Raw genomic sequence first — 20906 nt, forward strand, 5'->3', positions numbered from 1 at the left:
CATAATGGGTGGTCTCACAAGTGGGGACCAAATTATTTACAGCAAAACGGTGTGCCGAATCTGAGCGGTCAGAGCAGTATGTGGTGGCATATCCACATTTACACTATTCACAAATGATTAATGCCCACTGACCAATTATCATAATGTACCAGGTATTGCGAATGTCTGTGCATGTCCAATCTGCAAACATTTTCGGGGGGGTGTCTGAGAGTCTGTTACAAGCAAATTGTCAGTGATTGCTTCTTTGCACAGTCTCTCTGGAATCTAGGCAACTAAATTATAAAATCTCCAAATCCAACTTTAAAAATATTAATCAACACCAATATCACACCTAGGAGGCTGGTCATGTCTGTCCATGTCAACTACACACAGATATGATGTAATCTCTAACAGAAATGTGAAATCAAATCAAGGGAACTAAATGCAAACAAAACAATTGACTACTAAGCCAGGCAGGTTTGTCTCCCTTAACCCCCTCCACAACATGCTCATTGTGAACTACAATCATGTGATTCAAATTTGCAGGGATGTATGCTTGTCTGGTATTTAGAAATCATGTAAAATTTGTTTATTTTGTCGCCATTTTCATCCTGGTGATTAAAACTACTTACCAAGCTCAAAAGTAATTTCCAAACAACTTTGAAGTTAATTGTTAATTATGGTAACGGGTACAGTTACATTTTTTGAGCAGAAAATTAAGTCATTATGAGACGGACTATATGTTTCCAAACTCTATGAAGTAAAGAAACTGAGTCAAGATTCAAACAAACCAGGTTTATTCCCAATTTTTTCTCCTGGTGAAAAAAAAAAAAACAACTCCTTCCATTATGTACATTGATTAATCTGTGATCTACCTTTTGAAAAAAATCACAATAACTGGTAGAAGGCTGTACACAATGTTGGTTACATTAAAAATCATTATAAACTGGCTTACCTCTTCAAAGGCTGGATCAATAAAGCGGAATGAATTCATTTTGCCAAATCTAACGATCATACTGTGCTGTAAGAGTGTTGTCTCAAATATTCTCTGGTTATTAACGTAAACCTCTGACTCTCGGCTTGTTGGCGTTACTGTGACAATACCACCAGTGTGGGCAATCACACAATGCCGTGGCTGTATATTGGGTCCATGCAACTGTAACAAAAGGCAAATAAAACTGAATAGTGTATTAAAACTAAAAAATGTAAACATGTACAAAAAAAATTAAACAAAAGTCCCTCAAAGGGACTGGTTGTTGTTGTTGTTTTAGGGTTTAACGCCATTTTTCAGCACACGATAGGCTATACATGGTGGCCATACATGGTGGAGGAAGAACCCAGGAAAACCCCAGAAAGAACCAAATTGGATGTCAGCTTGGCACCATTTTCATTTACAACAAAGTTGTCATCATTAAAAGTCTTTTGATGAAAACCACATTTCATAATGATCATACATTCATGAAGAACAGTGACAAGAAGATATTAAAGAAAGTCATCATGTTGGCCATATTGGATCTTTCCAAGATTTTCAAGATGGCTGCCATATTGGACAGCAGATCGGCACCTTTTTCATTAAGGATCATCTAGACATCATAAGAAGTCATTCAACAAAAACTCTGTGATAAGACCATCCATTCGGAGGAGCTGCAATAACAATATTATCAAGATGGACACTTGATGACCATCCTGGATGTCTGAGCAGCACTATTTTCATTTAGGACCAACTATAGCACTTGCACACTTTCCCATTAGTCTGTAACCCCTCTTTTGAGTTAAAAAACATACAACATTTTAAAGATATCAAATGTGCACAAAACTCAGTCATTTCATTCATCAATTTTTATAATTTCTAGCCTGATTGTTGCTATGGGATTCCAAGTTTCTTTAGTAATATGGTCCCCATATTTGCATGGGTGGATCTGTTTTCTAGCAACAATGTGATGTAGTTCACCAACTATAATAATCTCAATAATTCTGTGTATTTTGGAGTTACATCTCTTTGAACTCATGTGTACAAGAGTTTCTCCTTTTTATTTCTTAATTTGTTTTAGAAGTAATAAAATAATCACAAATATTTGATGCAGATGACAATTTTGACTGAAATAGACTATTCTAGAAACCAGAAAAGGACACTCAGCAGTGTGAAACACGAATAAACTGATGAATGAAAGGACCAAGTTTTCTGCATTTTTTTATACCCCTGATTCTTTTCATTTTTAAAATCGGCAAGGGGGGGTTTACAAACAAACATAACAGAATCCGAATACCTTTGACCATGGGGTGAATGTGTGTGTAATGTTTCAAGAAGACAATCCTGCAATTACTCTAGGAGGAGCAGCAATAACAAACTTGTGCTAATGGATGGACAGACATATCTAGTGGTGCTAAAATTGTTAACAGGACAAAAGTTAGAATATGAGGAAAGGATGGTGAAATATCAGCCAGTAATGAACATATCTGATGGCACACTGTTGAAAAATAAGGATGGGTCAAAGGTTTTTATCAAGGGGGGGGGGGTCTGGGTTCGATATAAAACAGAAAATTTTAATCATGCACAACACATCTGCATTACGACTTATTTGAGCACTCCGATACAGCTTGGTCAGTCTGAGTGCTAAGTACATGTGAATCTTAAAAGTGTCCATCAGAGTGCAAAGTTAGAATACATGACAAGTGACCACCCTAGTCTAGTCCAAGTTATTTCCACAACAAAATTTACATTCATGTGGGGCTCACATATGCCATCAGATCTGTTTACAGAAAACTTGAACTGTATTAGGTTAACCAGTCTAAACATGCATTTCCATTGTTCATATCCAGTATATTTGTTTCTTATTTAGAAAATATTTTAAACACAAATTCAGAATTTAAAAAGTGATAATTCTGAGTTTTACCATTCTCTATTCCATCAGAGAAATTTGGGAAACTTTGGGACAAGCATAAGCAATTATTAAACAAATTTAAGGAATATCCAAGGATAAAACTAACTTTTCTCAAAATTCAAGGAGTTGTCAAGATCAAACAGACCATAGTTACACAAAAGAGAAGCAACAACAGTGGTGAACGTCATATTCTGAATTCTGGCAGCATAAATTATTGGGATTCCTATTAAAATTTCTTTCCTAATGGCTATTCCATTTAAATCTACACAGGGAAGGGAAAGTAGTTTTATTTTGGGATCTCAAGCTTTCTTTTGTTTAGATGTTATTTTATTTCTTTTCCATTGGTGGCATCCTAAATAAAATGTGATGTTTCACACCCCTCAAAGATGATTTAATTGTAATAGTCCTGAGCAATTAAAAAGCAAATAAGGTCAGAATATTCATAATCAGTCACAAGATTTTAACTACAAGAATATTAGTAATATTTAATGTAAACGTTTCTTTCTGACAACAATGGGGACTATCTGGACAATGTTCTTTTAGACTCGCTCATCCTAACTTTAATATTTTTTAAAATACTTTTTAAGACAATTTTATCTTGAAAACTTATTACCACTCCAGTGCCAGGATGGTCAACAGCAAGTATAAAATATTCTTTGAATGCATCATTTATATTAACAAGAAGCTGGACATGACCTGCATTACAAGCCTGCTTGAGAGATGTCTAGTAAATTCGTATTGTATCAAGCTGTATCCACAAACCAGGTAACATTGTGAGATATTTACCTCTGAAATTAATTTTGTACAAATGACATCCATCTTGAATGTGTTGTGTCAGAAAGTATTCTTTGTATGAGAAAGGCTCTATGCTGTCAAAATGCTTTAGCCATTGTTTGCAATAAAAGTATGCTTAAACCAACCTGGTAACATGACTCAGTGTCCAAATGTACTTGAGAAAATGACCAGATAAAAATCAGCAAGATTTGGGTTAATCTAGGGTGTGGATGGATGTAAAGGCAGACAGACAAACATACAGATGAACATGCATACAAAAGTGATTATTACTCGAGGCTCCTGCCAAGGCAGACATGACCATAAAGTTATATATTTTCGGGACAACCAATTATCTGAACACTGACTGTATCACTTTCTGAACAGCATTACATGTATTATTACATAGCTTGGATCAATACAAAATTCACTGGTTTATAAAACATATACACCTAAACAAAGGTCAATACTGTTTTACCAAAGCTGATTTCACCATTGTTGCCAGAAATTTTATTCTGTTCTGCCGTTCACAGATGAAATAAATTGTTATGTCCTGCTGAATCTGGATAATTGTCATTTTAATTTACATTTCCATTTTTCGCCTACCTGAAGATACTGGCCACTTGTTGACATGGACATTGTCTTCTCACTTCCAACCTCTGTCACATCTAGGTGAAGACGATGAACTTTTCCTTTTGGATTCTCTGTCCCATCTGTAACGAACATAAAATACAACAACAGCTTCTATCAAACTTTTGGAATTCAAAGACTTAGCTTACTTTTTTATACAAATTAACAAAGCTGTCAACTCTCATTTTCATTGATCAAATTGTGGAATATTATTGGTACAATTTAAACTATGGGAGCCAAAATTATGAAGTAATAATAAAAATTTCTCAAACATGACCTAATTTATAGACGTTCTAAATAGTCATCATAAGCTAGTACATTGTACACATAATGCAGAACACTGAATTAATACAGGAAGTCCCTATTTTCATGGGGTATCACTTTTCATGGTTTTTGGGCTTTAACAAAGTTAAAGACGCAACAAACAATAATATGTATGGAAATATCACATATCATGCATCACTCCTTGAATATAAATACCAAGATAAATGTCCTTTTAAAAACAACCATGAAAATATATACAGTCAAACCCACTTATCTCAACCTTCATTATCTCAACAACCTGTGTATCACACGAGCATTTCGGTCCGGTCCCAAAAACATCTTTCTCTGTTATGCTACTTTTTCCCGCTTATCTTGACCTTGTTAAGTCAATAACCCTGTAATGCTGGGCATAAGTTTTGGTCCGATGTAGCTTGTGGACCTGCTTATTTCGATGGCATGCAACTTTCAATGTCAATCTTGGACAAATTTTACAATAAAAGATCCGCAAAAACGATCAATTTTCACACAAAAGTTTGGTCAGTTATGTTTCGCTAACAGTCACAAGTCAGCACTAACAAAAGAAATTACTTTAAACTCTGAATTTTCTCATTTGGTGCCTAGGAAGAACTGGAACATATCAAAATCAGTGGTGCAGTCCACGTAAAATTTGATCCAGTGGCGAACATCATCAAATGAGTTAAAATGTCCCTGTGGCACAGTTTTAGCCTCTTCAACATTCACCTCCACAAGTCCACAATCCTATTGACAAAATAAGCTTTCGTTATCCTGGTTGTCTCCACTGCAAGATTAAATGTCTTAATTCACTTGCATATACAGACAAGACTAAACTCACTTTTAAATCTGATTTCTCTGGAAAGTGACACTTGATGAACCTTATTTGCACTGTAGCTAGATTATACAAATGAACATCTATTTAATCTAGGCTGTACTGCAACAGATTACAGAAAATAACAGCAAGTTTAAAAGACATGCTGCTGCTAATCTTTTCTGTGATTTTTTTTCCGTGTATCGATAAGCAATGGTCGACAATAAGCTGGTCTTCTGTATAATCAGTGTGTTTACTGAGATAAAGTCACTGATCTGCTGGGGTCACTTTAATGCTAAAGGCAAATTAGACAATCATGTGTACTTAAGCCAAATACATTAGTTGACCAATGACAATTATGGCTTATTAGAGACATGGGTAATTTCAGGTATTCAACAGCCTGTTAGAAATACATTATTCTACCTTGTCTGAATAAAACAGTAGCCAATTAGAGCTACACCATGACTGTAAAAACACATTCTGGCAATGTCCGAGTCAAGTAGTCTTTTTTCAAATTAAAAAATCTTAATAATAAATACAAATTTACAGCACACGTGTGCATCTCAATTGCTAATTTGAAAAAAAAAGCAAAAACACAATGATCATTTATTTTAGTCATTACCATGTATTAGGTGAAGCAGGATGTTTATTAACTTTTTTAAAGATTCGATTCTGTCTTCAGTCTGTAAAATTTGACTATAGTGACACATTACAGAGTATTAATTTCCATTAAATAATATCTGTGGTTAGATTAATGGCAGCTCTAGGTAATGCATATCATATTTTTTCCCATCACCAAAGACACAAGCAAATCCACTTCACTTACATGGTGGTGGTCAGGTTCAGATCATATTTTATTATTTCTTCCAGGGTTAAGGTTATGTTTTTTTCCTGAGGAATACTGAAACTATGACACGTTCATTGCAAAATACACACTGACTGTGGTATTAAAAGAGAAAACAGTGTACATATTGTACCTTTATTTCTGAGAGCACACATGAGTAATTTATTAGCAACAGTGTTCTTTCTGACAGTCTGTTATGTACAGCTGGAGTTCTGTCTAAAAAGGTATGAAATCACAACACTTGTTACTAAGGTAAAACTGTATACAAATAAAACAATAATTTTAAAATGACCTTTTTTGTTGGCAATGTTCGGTTTTTATGAAACCCGATATCTGGTTATGTCGATGACTTTTTGACATCCCTGATGTAACTGAGATAATTAGGTTTGACTTTATTAGCAATGATAAATGAATTCACAGCATCCAGAGAGTCAATTATATTATTTCGCATTCACTTTTTATAAGATTAATTAAGGCAAAAAAAAAACGAGACAGGTGTTAACAGAATCTGGATACCTTCTCCAAAACATCAACTAAAGATCAAAGTGACCTAGTTGGCAGCAATGGCTGTATAGTCAACATGCAGATGCGCCAACTCATCAAGTCATTGACTCTACCATAAGCTATGCCTTTAAACTAAATTTATTTTAAGTTACCTAAATTCTGTGAAGACAAAAACCTGTGTTACACTGACCTACTTGGAAGCAATGTTTGTATAGTTAATATGCAGATGCATTCTCATCAAGTTATTGGCTCAACTATGAACTGTGCCTTTAAAGCCTGAAATTTGAGTTACAGTGACCTAGTTGGAGATGTTATGTCGCTATACTTGTTTTTAAAAGCATGCCTTCATTAAGCTTTATGAAAATAACATCACCAGTAAAAGAATTTCAGTGAAGGTCAACTAAGAAAGTCTTACCTCAGTTTCACACCATAAGTACATATCAAAATCTATATACCCTCACCTGCCTCAGTGCATCAATCTGCAATGGCTAACATTATTTAAAGAAACTTATTGTATACAATGATAGCAATAAGAAAACAGATCTGAATCATCTATCTAATCTACTCCAGTCAAAATCATTACCTGGATTAAATTCTACAAGGAATGGTAGTTTGTTTGGGGGTGTGGAGGGTTGATCCTGTGTGTATCTCAGATCATCATGGGATACCGCTCGCTGTCTCTTGTACTTGGGCTTGATCATATCTGCATTCCTTCTCTTAAGTTGAAATATTAATACACCTGAAACAAGGGAAATCAAGAATCGCAATGATTCTACTGCTACTTCTCAAGCTGAATTCTTATTGGTATACTGGTTATCTGTCATACTGATTCTCCAAAATGGTAAACATGTATCCACGACTATGAGACAAGTGTGATAATTTGTGACGAAAACACAAATGCCACTGCTAACGCACATCCTAACAAATAAGAGGTAAAGTGACCATAGAAAATTAATTACTATACACTGTAACAAAAGTTTCACTGAATAAAGAGTCTTGCCTACAACTCTGGCTGTGATGTACCCTACCTATGCATGACTTTAAAAACTTAAGACATGTTTTTAGTGTTGATAATATCATCACCACAATGTCACTATGCACTAACCAAAGTCAGACAAACTTGTAATCCCAAGAAGACTCCAACTTACCCCTGCTGGGTGGATGCTTCATAGCAATGGCAAGGGGACAGTCCTCATCTTTCAGCACTGTCTCTTCCCCTATGGGGCCTCCATGATACTCTCTTTCCCCTGGAGGTACCAGTACCTAAAAAGAGTAAGAGTTATCTCCTCTGTATCACAATCAGAAAAGGCATGTCAGAATGTTTGGCAAATTGCAGGCTTAAAACTGCATGAAGTTTGGCAAGGGAACTCAATATCCTGAACTGCTTCTGTATAGAGTTTAGCAAGTGAACTAGATTTCCTGAAATGCTATTGCATAAAATTTGTTGAGGGATCTAGATTTCATAAACAGCTATGATTAATGGCTTCACTCTCATGTGGAAAACAATTTTCTTCAAATTCTACAACAGCAAAAATGTACTGTGACTGAAAGATAAAAATTACTCTATTAGGGTTTGATATTTTGGCCAACATACTTGAAAAAAATGGCATACCAACTACACAGATAATAGCTCAATTATGTAAAATACATGCTCAGAAACTGTGTATAAAAGAAAAGAACAATCTAATACAAATCTATTTCTTCCTATTAATTGAAACAATAAAGTGGATTACAAGTGGTTTGAGTGTGTTCTCAAGTACTTTTTAAAAAGCCACTTGTGCAGGGAACAATTACTTTTAAATGTAACAATTTGATTCCTGTTCTAAGTTGATTTTTGCTTTGTTATAAATGCAGTGTGCAAGTTGGAGGTATTAACTCAATCCCAATTCTAAAGAATCCATTTCTATGAGAACTAAACTTCAGCAAATTCAGTAAAATCTGTCAACATTTTATTCACATCATTGGCAAACATCTGTTAATACATATTACCAATGTTGAATCTTTTACTAAAACTAAACTACTGTATATACAATGGCATGAGTAAAGTCCAACTGTAAACTGCATACACCCAGATTTGCCACCGTATAATACACCAACAGTGCAGTTTGGTGGACTAATCGGTAGAACAAACACAGTCGTGATCTACCAGCGCATTAGGCGATGGCTAATCAGAGTCAATAATGTTTGCAGCTGGAGTAACACTAAATGCATGCATATATGGTATGTTATGATCATGTTAAACTACATGTATATGCAAGTATGTATGGTATGTTATAATCATGACACCCTATATGCATGTATATATGGTATGTTATAATCATGACACCCTATATGCATGTATATATGGTATGTTATGCTCATATTACATTTATGAAACTGATACAATTACAATGATGTACAGTTTTCTGATAAACCTTGACTTTTTTAATTTTCAGTGAATAGTGCCTCTGCAATATTTAAACACTATTCTTCCGATTTTGTTTCACATGTAATTCATCATAAACAGAGAAATGAAAAATTATGTTACTCATATTACTGAGCTGGTTGAGCATCGGACATGTAATCCATACAAGTGAGTGGAACTAATTTCATGGGTTGAATTACCAACATGTAGTCTTTGTTAGGGGTAATTATCATACCTGGTTTTAACATTCAAGTCTTTAACCTCCAGCAGGTCTAGGGATGAAGAATATGGGTTCTCCTGTACGTTTCAAATTCCACTAAAGGAGGGAAGTGTGGTGGCTCAGCGGTTTGCATTTCCAACTCACAACAGAAAGAGTGTGGGTTTCAAATCCTATCATTGGATTAGCAAGGATAAGCTACCATGGTATATCCTTCGGCAAGGCATTTTACTTCATCTGCCTCAGCACTAATAACCTATCTGTGTTGCTGTGCCATAAAACACCCAAATCCAACCACAACATAAAACTCTTAGAATTATGAATGGCTTACCTGCACCAAACAAAAATCATCCGGCTCAGCATCGGTCATGTCGTACTTTTCCATCGCCTCCTTGATGACATGCTTCACGGTGTCCGTTGAAGACAGGAGAAGAGTCTTATAAGGAACATCTGGTCGCAATGTCTCTCCATATATCTTAAGGGTGCCTCCTGAAAGTCAAGACAGAAAAGATTAATTCTGTAATAAATACCTAATTTGGTCTTGCAGAGTACAACTAACGAGCAAACCGCAAAAGCTGTTGTCTTGGGGTTTTTCATTGCAGTGTATTGCCATTTACAATGAAACCTGTTGTAGTGGACTTCTCCTAAAGACCAGTATTTATATACACCTGTATTAGTGGGCATGGGTTTTAAGTGGGCATCTACTCATAATGACCAGTATTTATATACACCTCTACATAATTCACACTTATTTAATTTTATAGTATTACACCTGAAACTCGCAACTCATTTCAGATGACCACTTGAACACTATTATAAATATTTTAGTGTAGTACCTGATATCATCCTAGTCATGGATATCGCAAATGTGATCAAAGATACCAAGGCAACCATGCGAAAGGAGTAGTTGGTGAATGCAAAGCTTTGTTTATATACAGGTAAACCACTGTCTTCCTGGCAATGGATGGTCAGGCACCTCTTTTAATCTGGACAAAATTATGAAAGGGCACTTGAAATTCCGACGCCAAATTAATTTACTGGGCATGCACTCACTTGGATTGTTTACATTGCAGTTGCTGTTGGTGATACTTGTATTTTGTGTGATTCTTAGCTTATTTTACTTACATATAACCCCAGCTATGGCTTCTAAGAAAGATGCAAGTGTCAGTGGTGGTATCAAGCATAAACACCAGTCATTATTGATACAAGATAAAGTAGAACTGTTGAAAAAACTGGACCGTTGTGTTTCTGTGCAAAAGCTGTGTGACGCACACGGTATTGGTTCATCAACTAATTACGATAAAAAGAAGTAGAGGGACAAAAAACTGAAATTCTATTCAGACACTGATTGCAAAAAGTTAATGAACATTAGAAAAACTATGAAAGATGGTAAGAGTACTGAGCATGACCAAGTGATGATGGAATGGTTTTGACGACGTCAGAGTGACAGTGGACTTGTAGGGCAGGATAGTAATGGACCAGGCTCAGCTGTTTCATAAAGAACTTAAAGAGTAGAACACGAGTGTGACTATAGTGAAGGATGGCTTCAACGGTTCAAGAAGCGTCATAGAATTTCCATGTATAAAGTGTGTGGAGGAAAATGGTCTGCAGACCACGACGGAACTGCCGAGTATGTGTGAACAAATTTCAGAAGCTTTTAGTTGATGAGCAAATCAGTCCTGAGCAGGTATATAATGCAGATGAAACTGCATTATAGTAGCGATGCATGACCTCAGTTGGTCCGGCAAAACTTTTAATCCGGCAAGGCTTTTGACACCAAGGGTGCCAGAAAATTTGTGGTTACCTGTACGCATCGGCTTGTTATAGAGAAGTGAGTTCCAAAGTTCATAGTTCAAATTTTCTCAAGAATTATAATGCAGTTTCACACAAAAATTGCAATGAAATCATGGTATCTATATTATACCAATCAACAATTTTTACAAATCAAGTTCTGAACTTTGACAGTTTTTGACCAAATAAATGACTACTTTTGAAAAGAAAGCAATCTTGCTTTTATGTGCAAAAGGCAATGACCTTAAACACACTGTTTTCAGATACATAAGGCATACGTGTACCAACATGTGCTGAAATCTCTACAAATAATGTTTCTCACAATCTCTCATGGGCTGTTTATCTTGAAATTATAAGTAATTTATACCAAAAATCTAACTTTCATTAGAAAAAGCTGTTTATTGACAATTATTCCCAACCCGATACAAAATCCATGCAAATAGCTTGCCCCAATAGTCATCTCTCATGACAGGTATCAAATCTATTCCATTTCCTTAGCTTGTATGGCATGGCTGAGAGAAAGATCCCTTTGATATGATTTTGGTTTGGTACTGTACAGCAAAGCAACAGAAGTGGGTTATTTCATGCCAAGGCCACTGGAGTAATGTGCCTTGCTAAAGGACACACCATGGTAGCTGATGATGCCATCATTTTCTTAGTCTAGTATATGGAAGAGTCCGGACTGATTTGATGGTAGGACTCTAACCTCTTGATATGGGTACAACTGATTAACATGTTAAATATAGTAGTACTTTTCTCTGAAAAACATAAAAATTACAGTAATTTTAATTAAAGAAAAGGAACCAACCTTTCTCAAAATCCCCACATTATAAAAAATCCCAGATCTCTCCCAGTAATCTCTAAGCAACCTAATAGGAATTGCTTAATGGCCTGCAGTGACCTGTAATAATCTTCTCAGTTTAAATCCCAAGCAAAGTATTCAATGTTTGTCAATCAATCTAATTAAATGGAATATAGCTGATTAATAACCTGATTGCTGAGTCATCCCTGACAATCTGACAATCATAATAATCTACTTAGTATATTGTACATAATTGGCCACACTACTGTTAGATACAAATGTAGTGACATTTTCATGTAACTCTGTGGACACTTAGGCATGCCAATATATGTTAAATGGTACATTTATTTCTCAGGCCATTTAAAGTTGATAATGACCAACCAGTAGTTGACCTGGCACAGAATGTGCCAATCTGGAATTGACTGTTAAACCAGGACACTATAATATCGAGATACCCTATTTCTGTTAAAAGCCTGCTTGATAATATTGGGGCATGTCATGACACTTGACAGACACCACTGCGTTGCATTAAGCAGTAATTTAATCTGTATGACAAACATCCAGTTTTTGAATCAGTTATCATACTGAGATATTTTAAAAGAGTCATGAATGGCCAATGAAGGGTCTCTACCCTAGGCAGTGGAGTCCTGTCTCCTCTTGACAGGAACTTTCCAACCATGCTAATTTCTGTCACATTCGAGTAGGTCATGGTTGACAATAAGGCTACAACTGTTTACCAAATAGAAATGGTGATGTTTAAAAAAATTTTACAAATTGGATTAAAAACCTTTCTCCTTATCTAAACATATGACTATTATTTAGCCTATTATAATATGCATGCCTTACCTTGCTCAGCTGACCTTTGTTGCTTATTATGACAGGATTCAGTACGTAAGATATGTTTTTCTTTTATAAATATGTCTGATAATTGAGGTAAAATAATCCCACAATCACTGTGATATTATTTCCCACTGATATGGACATGTACATGATGAAATAAATTGATAATGCAACTGGATATACTGTGTGAATATGTGCAGGTGATGCTTTTGTATAATCTGTAACAACTATGGAACTGTAGAGTGGTTTGAAATTGTGAAATGCTGTTTCTTTAAACCAAAACTTCTAACTAACTGAAGGTTCTGGTAATAAATATGTGTTTCAATGGTACATTATCAATAAATCAACACATTGCATAATGTTGTGTGATGTGTGCTAGAATCGATTTTTTATACCTTTTGCAAAATACATACTTTTAAAAAAGAACTGATAAAAATCAAACAACACCATCCTCTTAATATGAGATATGGAAATGTACATTTTTTAATCTTAATGGAAAGTTTGTGTATTCCTAACAGTGACATGCATTTTCATTTATATGTCTACCAAGTGTGGAAACATTTACATACAGCGAACTAAACAAAGCCATTTATAGGATGCAACTTTAGTTTGCACTGGAGATTTGTGGTCTCACTGACCTAGACTTCTGGTCAACCTAATTTACAGGAATCAATATCTTCTTATCAAACTGACCATGACTGTTAAGCTTGACCTTAAAAACCCTGAATCAATACCTTTCTTTATTACTAAGTAATGCACAAACCGTGGACAGGGAACTTGCTCAAACACATGATTCAACAAGAACTATTTTAAGAAATGAATCCCCATACCTTGAACAGAATCAAAGCTTTACTTAAATGGGGTTCTACAAAATGACCACATGGATTTGACCCAGGGTAGGAGTTGTAAAATCTTTAAGGTTAGTGTGATGATGTAATGTTCCAAGCCTGAGAATGGACTGGTTAAGAAATTATAGTTAAAGACAGTATCTTTAAGTTAACCAAGAACTTTACACTATGACCCCACCCAAGGAAAAGCCAGGGGCATGAGTGGTACTAAGAGAAAGGAAGTATATGGTAATACCATCTACACTTTCAACTCCAACTGCAAGCAACATAAAGTGCCAGGAGATCCGGGTCTATGTTGTTTGTTTTAATTATTACTCCCAACAAACTATTTAAACACAAATCTGATGGTGCATTTCATGTTAACAGATCAGAGTCTGTGCAGTTTGCAGTTGGACTCAGCTTATAAGCAAGTACATATGGTTTGTTCCAAATATTAACTAGGTCGGAGTTTTACGGAAATGTTAATGATGAAAACAACTTTAAGCAAAACGTATCGCAATAACTGTTTTGAATCCATGGCCCAATCCTGGAGCAGAAGTGGTACTGAACGAATTCTTGGTCCAATCCTGGGACAGAAGTGGTACTGTAGAATTCATGGTCCAACCATGGGCAAAAGTGGTACTGAAAAAGTCTAAGGCCTAATCATGAGGCAGACATAGCACCGAAAGAATCCATGACCCAATTAAGGAGCTGAAGCAGAAGGAGTCTTGTTATATAAAATTCCAAAGACTTTATGTGAATTTGGAAAGGTGTTACAGAGCTACAAGAAGAAACAGCCTTAGTAAATGCGGGCCAGATTTTGATCATTTTGGCAGGGCCCCACTGGATTTACATGTGGGGCCCCTGTTAGCATGGCATTTGTAAACAAACTTTTAAACAAGTTTTTTTTATCATACTGAACTTAAAATTTTCTTCCACTGCTTTAAAATTACTCTCTATATAGATATATCTTTAAAAATACTAATGTGCAGGGCCACTCTGAGCGCAGAGCCTGGCCCTATTGGGCCAAAACAGTCCAATAGGCCTAAGGCTGGCCCTGGTTACAAGTACTGGAAAAACTGTAACCAAAACTATCCGTCCACCCATCCCACAACCGCACTATAGGCCCTTAGCATGTGAACCTCCACCCTGACACACATGGACCATCCAAATGCTAGATGCCCCCTTCTCATATGCATAAAAAGAGGTCAAATACACAAAATGAGGTAAATATGGTATAAAACTTAAGTGCACTGATAATGTGACACTAATGATTTTCATCTCTGGCCAGTTGATATCACAATCTAAGTCCCCTATTTCAGTCAAAATAAAGCAAGTCTGTAAAAGTGGCTGATACAGTGATGCTGACCTATATATCCTAGAATTATTACCTACAAGTTCTGTTTTCATATAAATGGAAATAAACTTCATTCCATTCAAGTGACCAATGATACACATATTATTATAAAATGTGGATGAAAAATTTGCATGCATTTATCAGAATATAAATAAAATACAAATTGATCATCATCAGCAATCCACTGACTGCACAATTATCTTGCCATTTGCATGGGAATAAGGTGTATCTAACCCAAAGACTGTATAACTATCTTGCCATTTGCATGTGAAATAGGTGCACCTAGCCATGGATGAAACTGACTCAGACTTTCAGTCAAATAAAGCAGCCAAAGATCAGGGTGTACACATTGTTTGCTTGCAATCTTTTGTAGAAGGAACACTGATGACCATGATCTGTCAGTGTATAATATTAAGGCAGATTATGGTCTACATTTGCAATCTTTTGTAGAATGACCACTAAAGACCATGATCTGTTAGTGTATAATATTAAGGCAGAGTATGGTCTACATTTGCAATCTTTTGTAGAATGACCACTTGAGACTATGTTCTATCAGTGTATAATATTATGGCAGAGGCTCACCAGATAATATGCACTTTTGAGAGAGTGACGTAAGGTGAAGTAGTTTGCATTCAAAACATGCACAATGGAGAGAATGTTGGCCTACCTCTATGCTACATTAATGTAATGTGGATGATATTTCTTTTGGATATTGTACTTTTGGAAATTTTACATGATTTAAGCACGCTGCTAACTAAAATGACTGCTCCCTTGTGTTAAAAAATCAGCCTGAATTAGTCTAAAGTACATTATACATAGCTGCTATTAAAATAGGGAAAATGAATTTTGCCAGACTAGACAATACCAGCTTCTGAAAGTGCAATGAATGAATTACCAAATATATAAAATGTAAAAAAAGTTATTGGCTCTTTTTTATACAATTTACCTCTGAAGTTCAGGAAGTGAAAAGGACCAAGTTGAGCTAGCACTTTTTTGAAAGGTGCACATCTGAAGTAAGGCCAAGCTGTATACTCTATAACCCAAATTACACCCAGCAATCATACACCAAAATAAAGGGAATTAAAGGTTCTTTGCATTATACCTAATATATACAAGGTCTTTTTTAAATAGCCAGTATAACCAGTGAGGAAAGCCGGGGAAATTCTTTTTCTTTAAAATCCTAACCCTATGCAAAATGCGAAACTGTATAGCGCCACCAGATTAGGGTTTACACTGTCAGCATTTGAATACACCCAAAGACATATACATATGGCAGCAGAAATCGGTGTTTAGATTTTAGCATTTTTCTTGTTTTTTGTCAACATTCTTCTTGTCTAGGCCAATATTTTGCTTGTTTAGGTCTACATAAGTTATTGTTTAGGTCAACACTTTTGCAAATACAGTATATATATATATATATATATATATATATATATATATATATATATATATATATACATCTGATATAATAGTCTGCCTCTCACCATCCTTAAACAGACAGTGATGAGCTACAGCAGTGGCAAGAGAAATCAAAGATGATTTCCACCACTCCCAGCAACCATCCACACTGCTTGAATGAACTGCTAGTATATTCCACAACAATATTTATTGCAATCAGCCTTACTTCAACAGAATATCCAATAATATAGAAAGTTTTCAGACATCAGTCTCAAATTTTTCTGGTAATGAAGGTTCAACAACAACAACAAAAAAAAAACTCCATCCCCAGGAATCCCCATTTATTGGCAGGTGGATAAAAGACAGCACATTTTTATTATCCTCCTGAACCACAAACAATTGAACATAAATATTTCTGAATTTTTAAGTTTTACAGCTGTCAGTGTAATTGCAGGATAAACTTCATGATAGGTGCTTCAAAATCTGCCAATTGGTAACCTATGGTAATTAGCTGTCCATATGGTTAACTATGGTACCATATCTACTCACTTATAAGATGAGTGTACAAACTCCACAGACTGGCACATCTGGGTCTGCACAGTTTGTTAGGAGTAATCAGTACAACCATCCACATAGACCCTGATATGCAGGTGTTATATGCTAGGCAGATCAGGATCTATGTTGTTGGCAGTTGGGCTCAACTTACAGGCAAGTAAATATGGTAACTGGCTGTCCCAATGGTAAACCATGGTAATTGGCTGCTCTCAAGTGCATTGTGATAATGTTCTCCTGGAGGCCAGATAATGGAATGTCTGCCTATTGTCTTTGCTCTTTGTCCATGTCCTGAATTAGCTGAACAGGTTGCATACCATGAGTTTTTTCTTGTAAATATACTGCAATAAAACCTCAGTGTGAAATACTTTAAGAAACCATAAAACTTTACCTCTGGTTGCAATTCAGCACATTCTTGAGTCACACTGCTTGATCTGGAAAGGGTTCCAGTCTGTCTAAGGTGAAACCCTTTAGCTCCACATGCACTTTTATATTAATAATATATCAAGTATACCCAACTTATGATACATGTATGCATCAAAACTCATTTTTAATGAATTAAATTTTTAAAGATAGATTTGTTTCCCCACTTTTGAACATAAACAGAATTCATTCAAATATGCCTTATTTTTTCCTTACAACAGCAACTACACTGTGTTAAAACATGTACACTGTAAATTTTTATCATGAGGCCTCTAATATCAGCACACACTAAAAGAGTTCAGCCAGTATTTAAATGTATAATACAGATAAGGAGACTTCAGTGATTTCAAGTTTTAAGCATATTTAATGGAGTGGCCTTAAGCAAGAAAAGCCCAAACACAACACCTAATTCTGGGGACCCCTTATAAAAAATGTTTTTGGATGGGAATTTTGGCCTCCCCGACCCCCATCCCTACAGTCTTCAGGTTGCTTGGGTGCCTGGTACAGTACTGATGATATACATGAGTTTAAACCCAAGGCATCAGACTCCTAATCCAATGGTCACAGGTTCAATACCCACATTGGCTGAATTTGGACTGGATGCTTCATTATGGTTTTGGGGAAATGTAAATCTCATGCACAATATAGCCTATAGGATACTAAAAATGCTTTTAAATCAACCAACTCCATAAATATCTGCAACATCATTCACAGTTTGTGGTGAAGTTTCAGAATAATATGATTGTAACATCGCCCTCTTAGTAAGAGGGGTGGTTGTTGTTGTTGTTGTGGGGTTTAACGCCATTTTTCAGCACACGATAGGCTATACATGGCGGCCAGTATTAATGGTGGAGGAAGAACCCAGGAAAACCTCGGAAAGAACCACCGACCCACGAGAAGCTACTGGCAAGCTTTCTCACATATCCACATTAGCCGAATCCGAGACTCGAACCCACGCAGACAGAGGTGAGATGGCAGTGATCCGTAACGAAGAGCGCTTTAGACCACTCGGCCACTCGGGGCCCCGTAAGAGGGGTGGTTAACTGGATTTGGCTGGCATTATCTAGAGGATGACCTCCCTCAATTTTAGAACCCAGTGGGAGTGGATCGATAGAATATCAAAAGAGAACTGATCAAGAGTATTGGGAAGAAATAATGCAATACGAGCCCCCTTAGACAAGAAAAATAACAAAATTTATTCAATAACAATTAATGGTGACAACTCCAATTCAATCTAAGTTATGTCAACAGAATTTAATAGCAGTGTCTAATTCGGATTTATTTCATCATAATAACAAGTGGTGAAAAGAGTGCAATGTCTATGACTGATTGCATCACCTTCCTCTTGTGACCTGTGTATCATGTCTTCCTATTCTCTGGTCTTCCTATTCTGAACGCTTCATCTCTTCCTGGACATTCTAGTCCTTTATTCTGAATATACGTCATCTATTTAAAGACTTCCGACTTCTGTCTTCGGACTGTCTTGTCTCTCCCAGAAAACTGTTTCCTTAAAGGACAAAATTACCCCTAAATCTCTATATGGATCACTTTCAATGCATACATAAAATTCCCTCACTTATATTACTCAGAAGCATAACTATGTTACTCAGAAGCATAACTAGCTATCCAAACACTGCATAAATTCGGACCTAATTTGATAGATTATCACTCATGCTTCACAGCGACCAACATAAATTAACATGTGAGCGGTTTATCTAACATTACCGTATCTCTTTACCTACGCTACCATATGCTCGATCACTACTGCATAAAATTCACAAAATTCTAGCCCACAGCAATCCTTAACTTACAAGATTATTTAAACATTACAAAATCAGATAATCATTAACTCACAATAATCGGTATTGTCCTAACAGACAACAGAAATTATTTCAAATAACCCTATGAAGTCCAAGACCTACAAAAATTTGGATTACATGCAACCCGTCAATTCTATCAATGAACTAGTAACTGCAAAATGAAAGAGATAAATTGCATAACAACTCTAGCATCCACAGATTTCCATGAAACTGAATAAACGATACATAATATGGATCCTAGCCATATCAAACACATTTTGCATACAACAAGCAATAAAAAATAGAAAATTACATGAAAACTGAAAATTGCATACCTTAATGCTGTTCTCTTTTGGAAATAGTGCGTCCAAGCACTAAAACCTGTCTTCTCTTACAAGTCAGCTTACTGGTCCTCTTTTCTTGTTTAATGAGGAAAGCACTATTCATTTTAGGTTTCTCAGAGCCCAGGAAATTTCGGACTAAAGAATTTCGACCAAGGTCGTCACTTTAAATTCACATTACTGCCAAAGTGTACGCCTTAATTTACTCTGACCAATCGTACACAGCGGTTACTAGATTTTCCAAAGATAATCATTTTTTTCATCAAATTTTGGACAGCCTAGAATCTCCGACCTATGTTGCAATCAACTTCCCTTTGAAAATGACTATCTGACATGGGTTCATATCAAACTTTTATGGCTGGTAGCTCAAATGTTTACTTTCTCAGGACAGCGCTGCAATGCCTCAGTCAAATCTCAACGAGTCGTAGATGATGGCCTTTCAAGTTTAACACTGATATGGGGGAAGGGAAAGAATAAAGGTCAAAATGACCCTTCACAAAGACTTTTCTGGCTTAAATGTGATAACATTTTAATGTTCATTGCATTCAACTTTAAGTTTCAATACTATTCAAAATTCGACACTTTACAAAGACTGATGATTGATCAGTTGTGACCTAGCCACAAAATGACGCATGGATTTTCATTTGGTGCAGTGGGGTAGGGGGGTAAAGAGGGTGATTAGTAAATAAAATATTAACTTATCTCCCTTGAAGACATCAAGGTTTACACTACTTTATACATGTACAAAGAATTTATTAAAACGAAAAAATAACGCATTAATTTGTTGGTCAATGTCACACAATTTGACACAGAAAGTTTCAAAAATGTACATAAACATTGTCATTATATTTAAAATGAGTTAATGCATAAGAAAAAAGGAGAGCGCATTTAGTGAGCGATTTTAATATGCTCAGGTCTGCTAGCTTTCAGTTACAGTGATATCTGATTTCATTCAAATGAACCAGTATACATACAGGACTTTTTCAATGCATTAGTTCTTGGTGTGGGAAGGTTTCAGACTGAACATCTAGAGCACACATGGGTAGTATTGCTGTGTTGGACAAGCATTATCACTCAAGCAAGAATCTGCTAAATTATGAGGCGTTTTCTAAACTAAAATATACCTTAAATATGAAATTTGTTTGCCTACACATGAAATTCTCTCTCATTTTCTTCTCCCGTCACTTCTTGTGGTCTTGAGGAAGAAGAATAAGCCTGATGTTGTAAGTGGCGATTAATGGAGACAATTATACACAGAGACGTCTCCTGTAATGATGTTCCAGCTTAGACATAGTTTTGGACTATTGAAAAGAGTGCATGTTAAATTAAAAAGAAAATTTTGCTTTGTATTTGAAGGATTTAAGGGGTGGGGGAGGAAAAGCTCTATTTCTCTTTTGGGTTATGAAAATTACTTGGCACTATATGGCCAGAATAAAACGTGCATGCATGCACATA

The 20906-nt window shown here is 35.8% G+C and overlaps 1 protein-coding gene across 1 annotated transcript in view; it reads right to left on the reverse strand.

Moving 5' to 3' along the window:
* LOC149797195 (afadin-like) overlaps window positions 1-20906 on the reverse strand; it is a 181215-nt gene that overhangs the window by 91249 nt on the left and 69060 nt on the right. Inside the window, exons 5-9 of the mRNA XM_089961872.1 lie at window positions 9653-9810; window positions 7849-7963; window positions 7284-7439; window positions 4239-4345; window positions 935-1135 (exon numbers count right to left, since the gene is read on the reverse strand). Of these exons, the coding sequence (XP_089817998.1) occupies window positions 935-1135; window positions 4239-4345; window positions 7284-7439; window positions 7849-7963; window positions 9653-9810 (737 nt within the window). The remainder of the gene's footprint in view (window positions 1-934; window positions 1136-4238; window positions 4346-7283; window positions 7440-7848; window positions 7964-9652; window positions 9811-20906) is intronic.

This window comes from Sinohyriopsis cumingii, chromosome 6 (assembly GCF_028554795.1).
Source record: "Sinohyriopsis cumingii isolate HCF-2022 chromosome 6, ASM2855479v2, whole genome shotgun sequence".
Lineage (NCBI taxonomy): Eukaryota > Metazoa > Mollusca > Bivalvia > Unionida > Unionidae > Sinohyriopsis > Sinohyriopsis cumingii.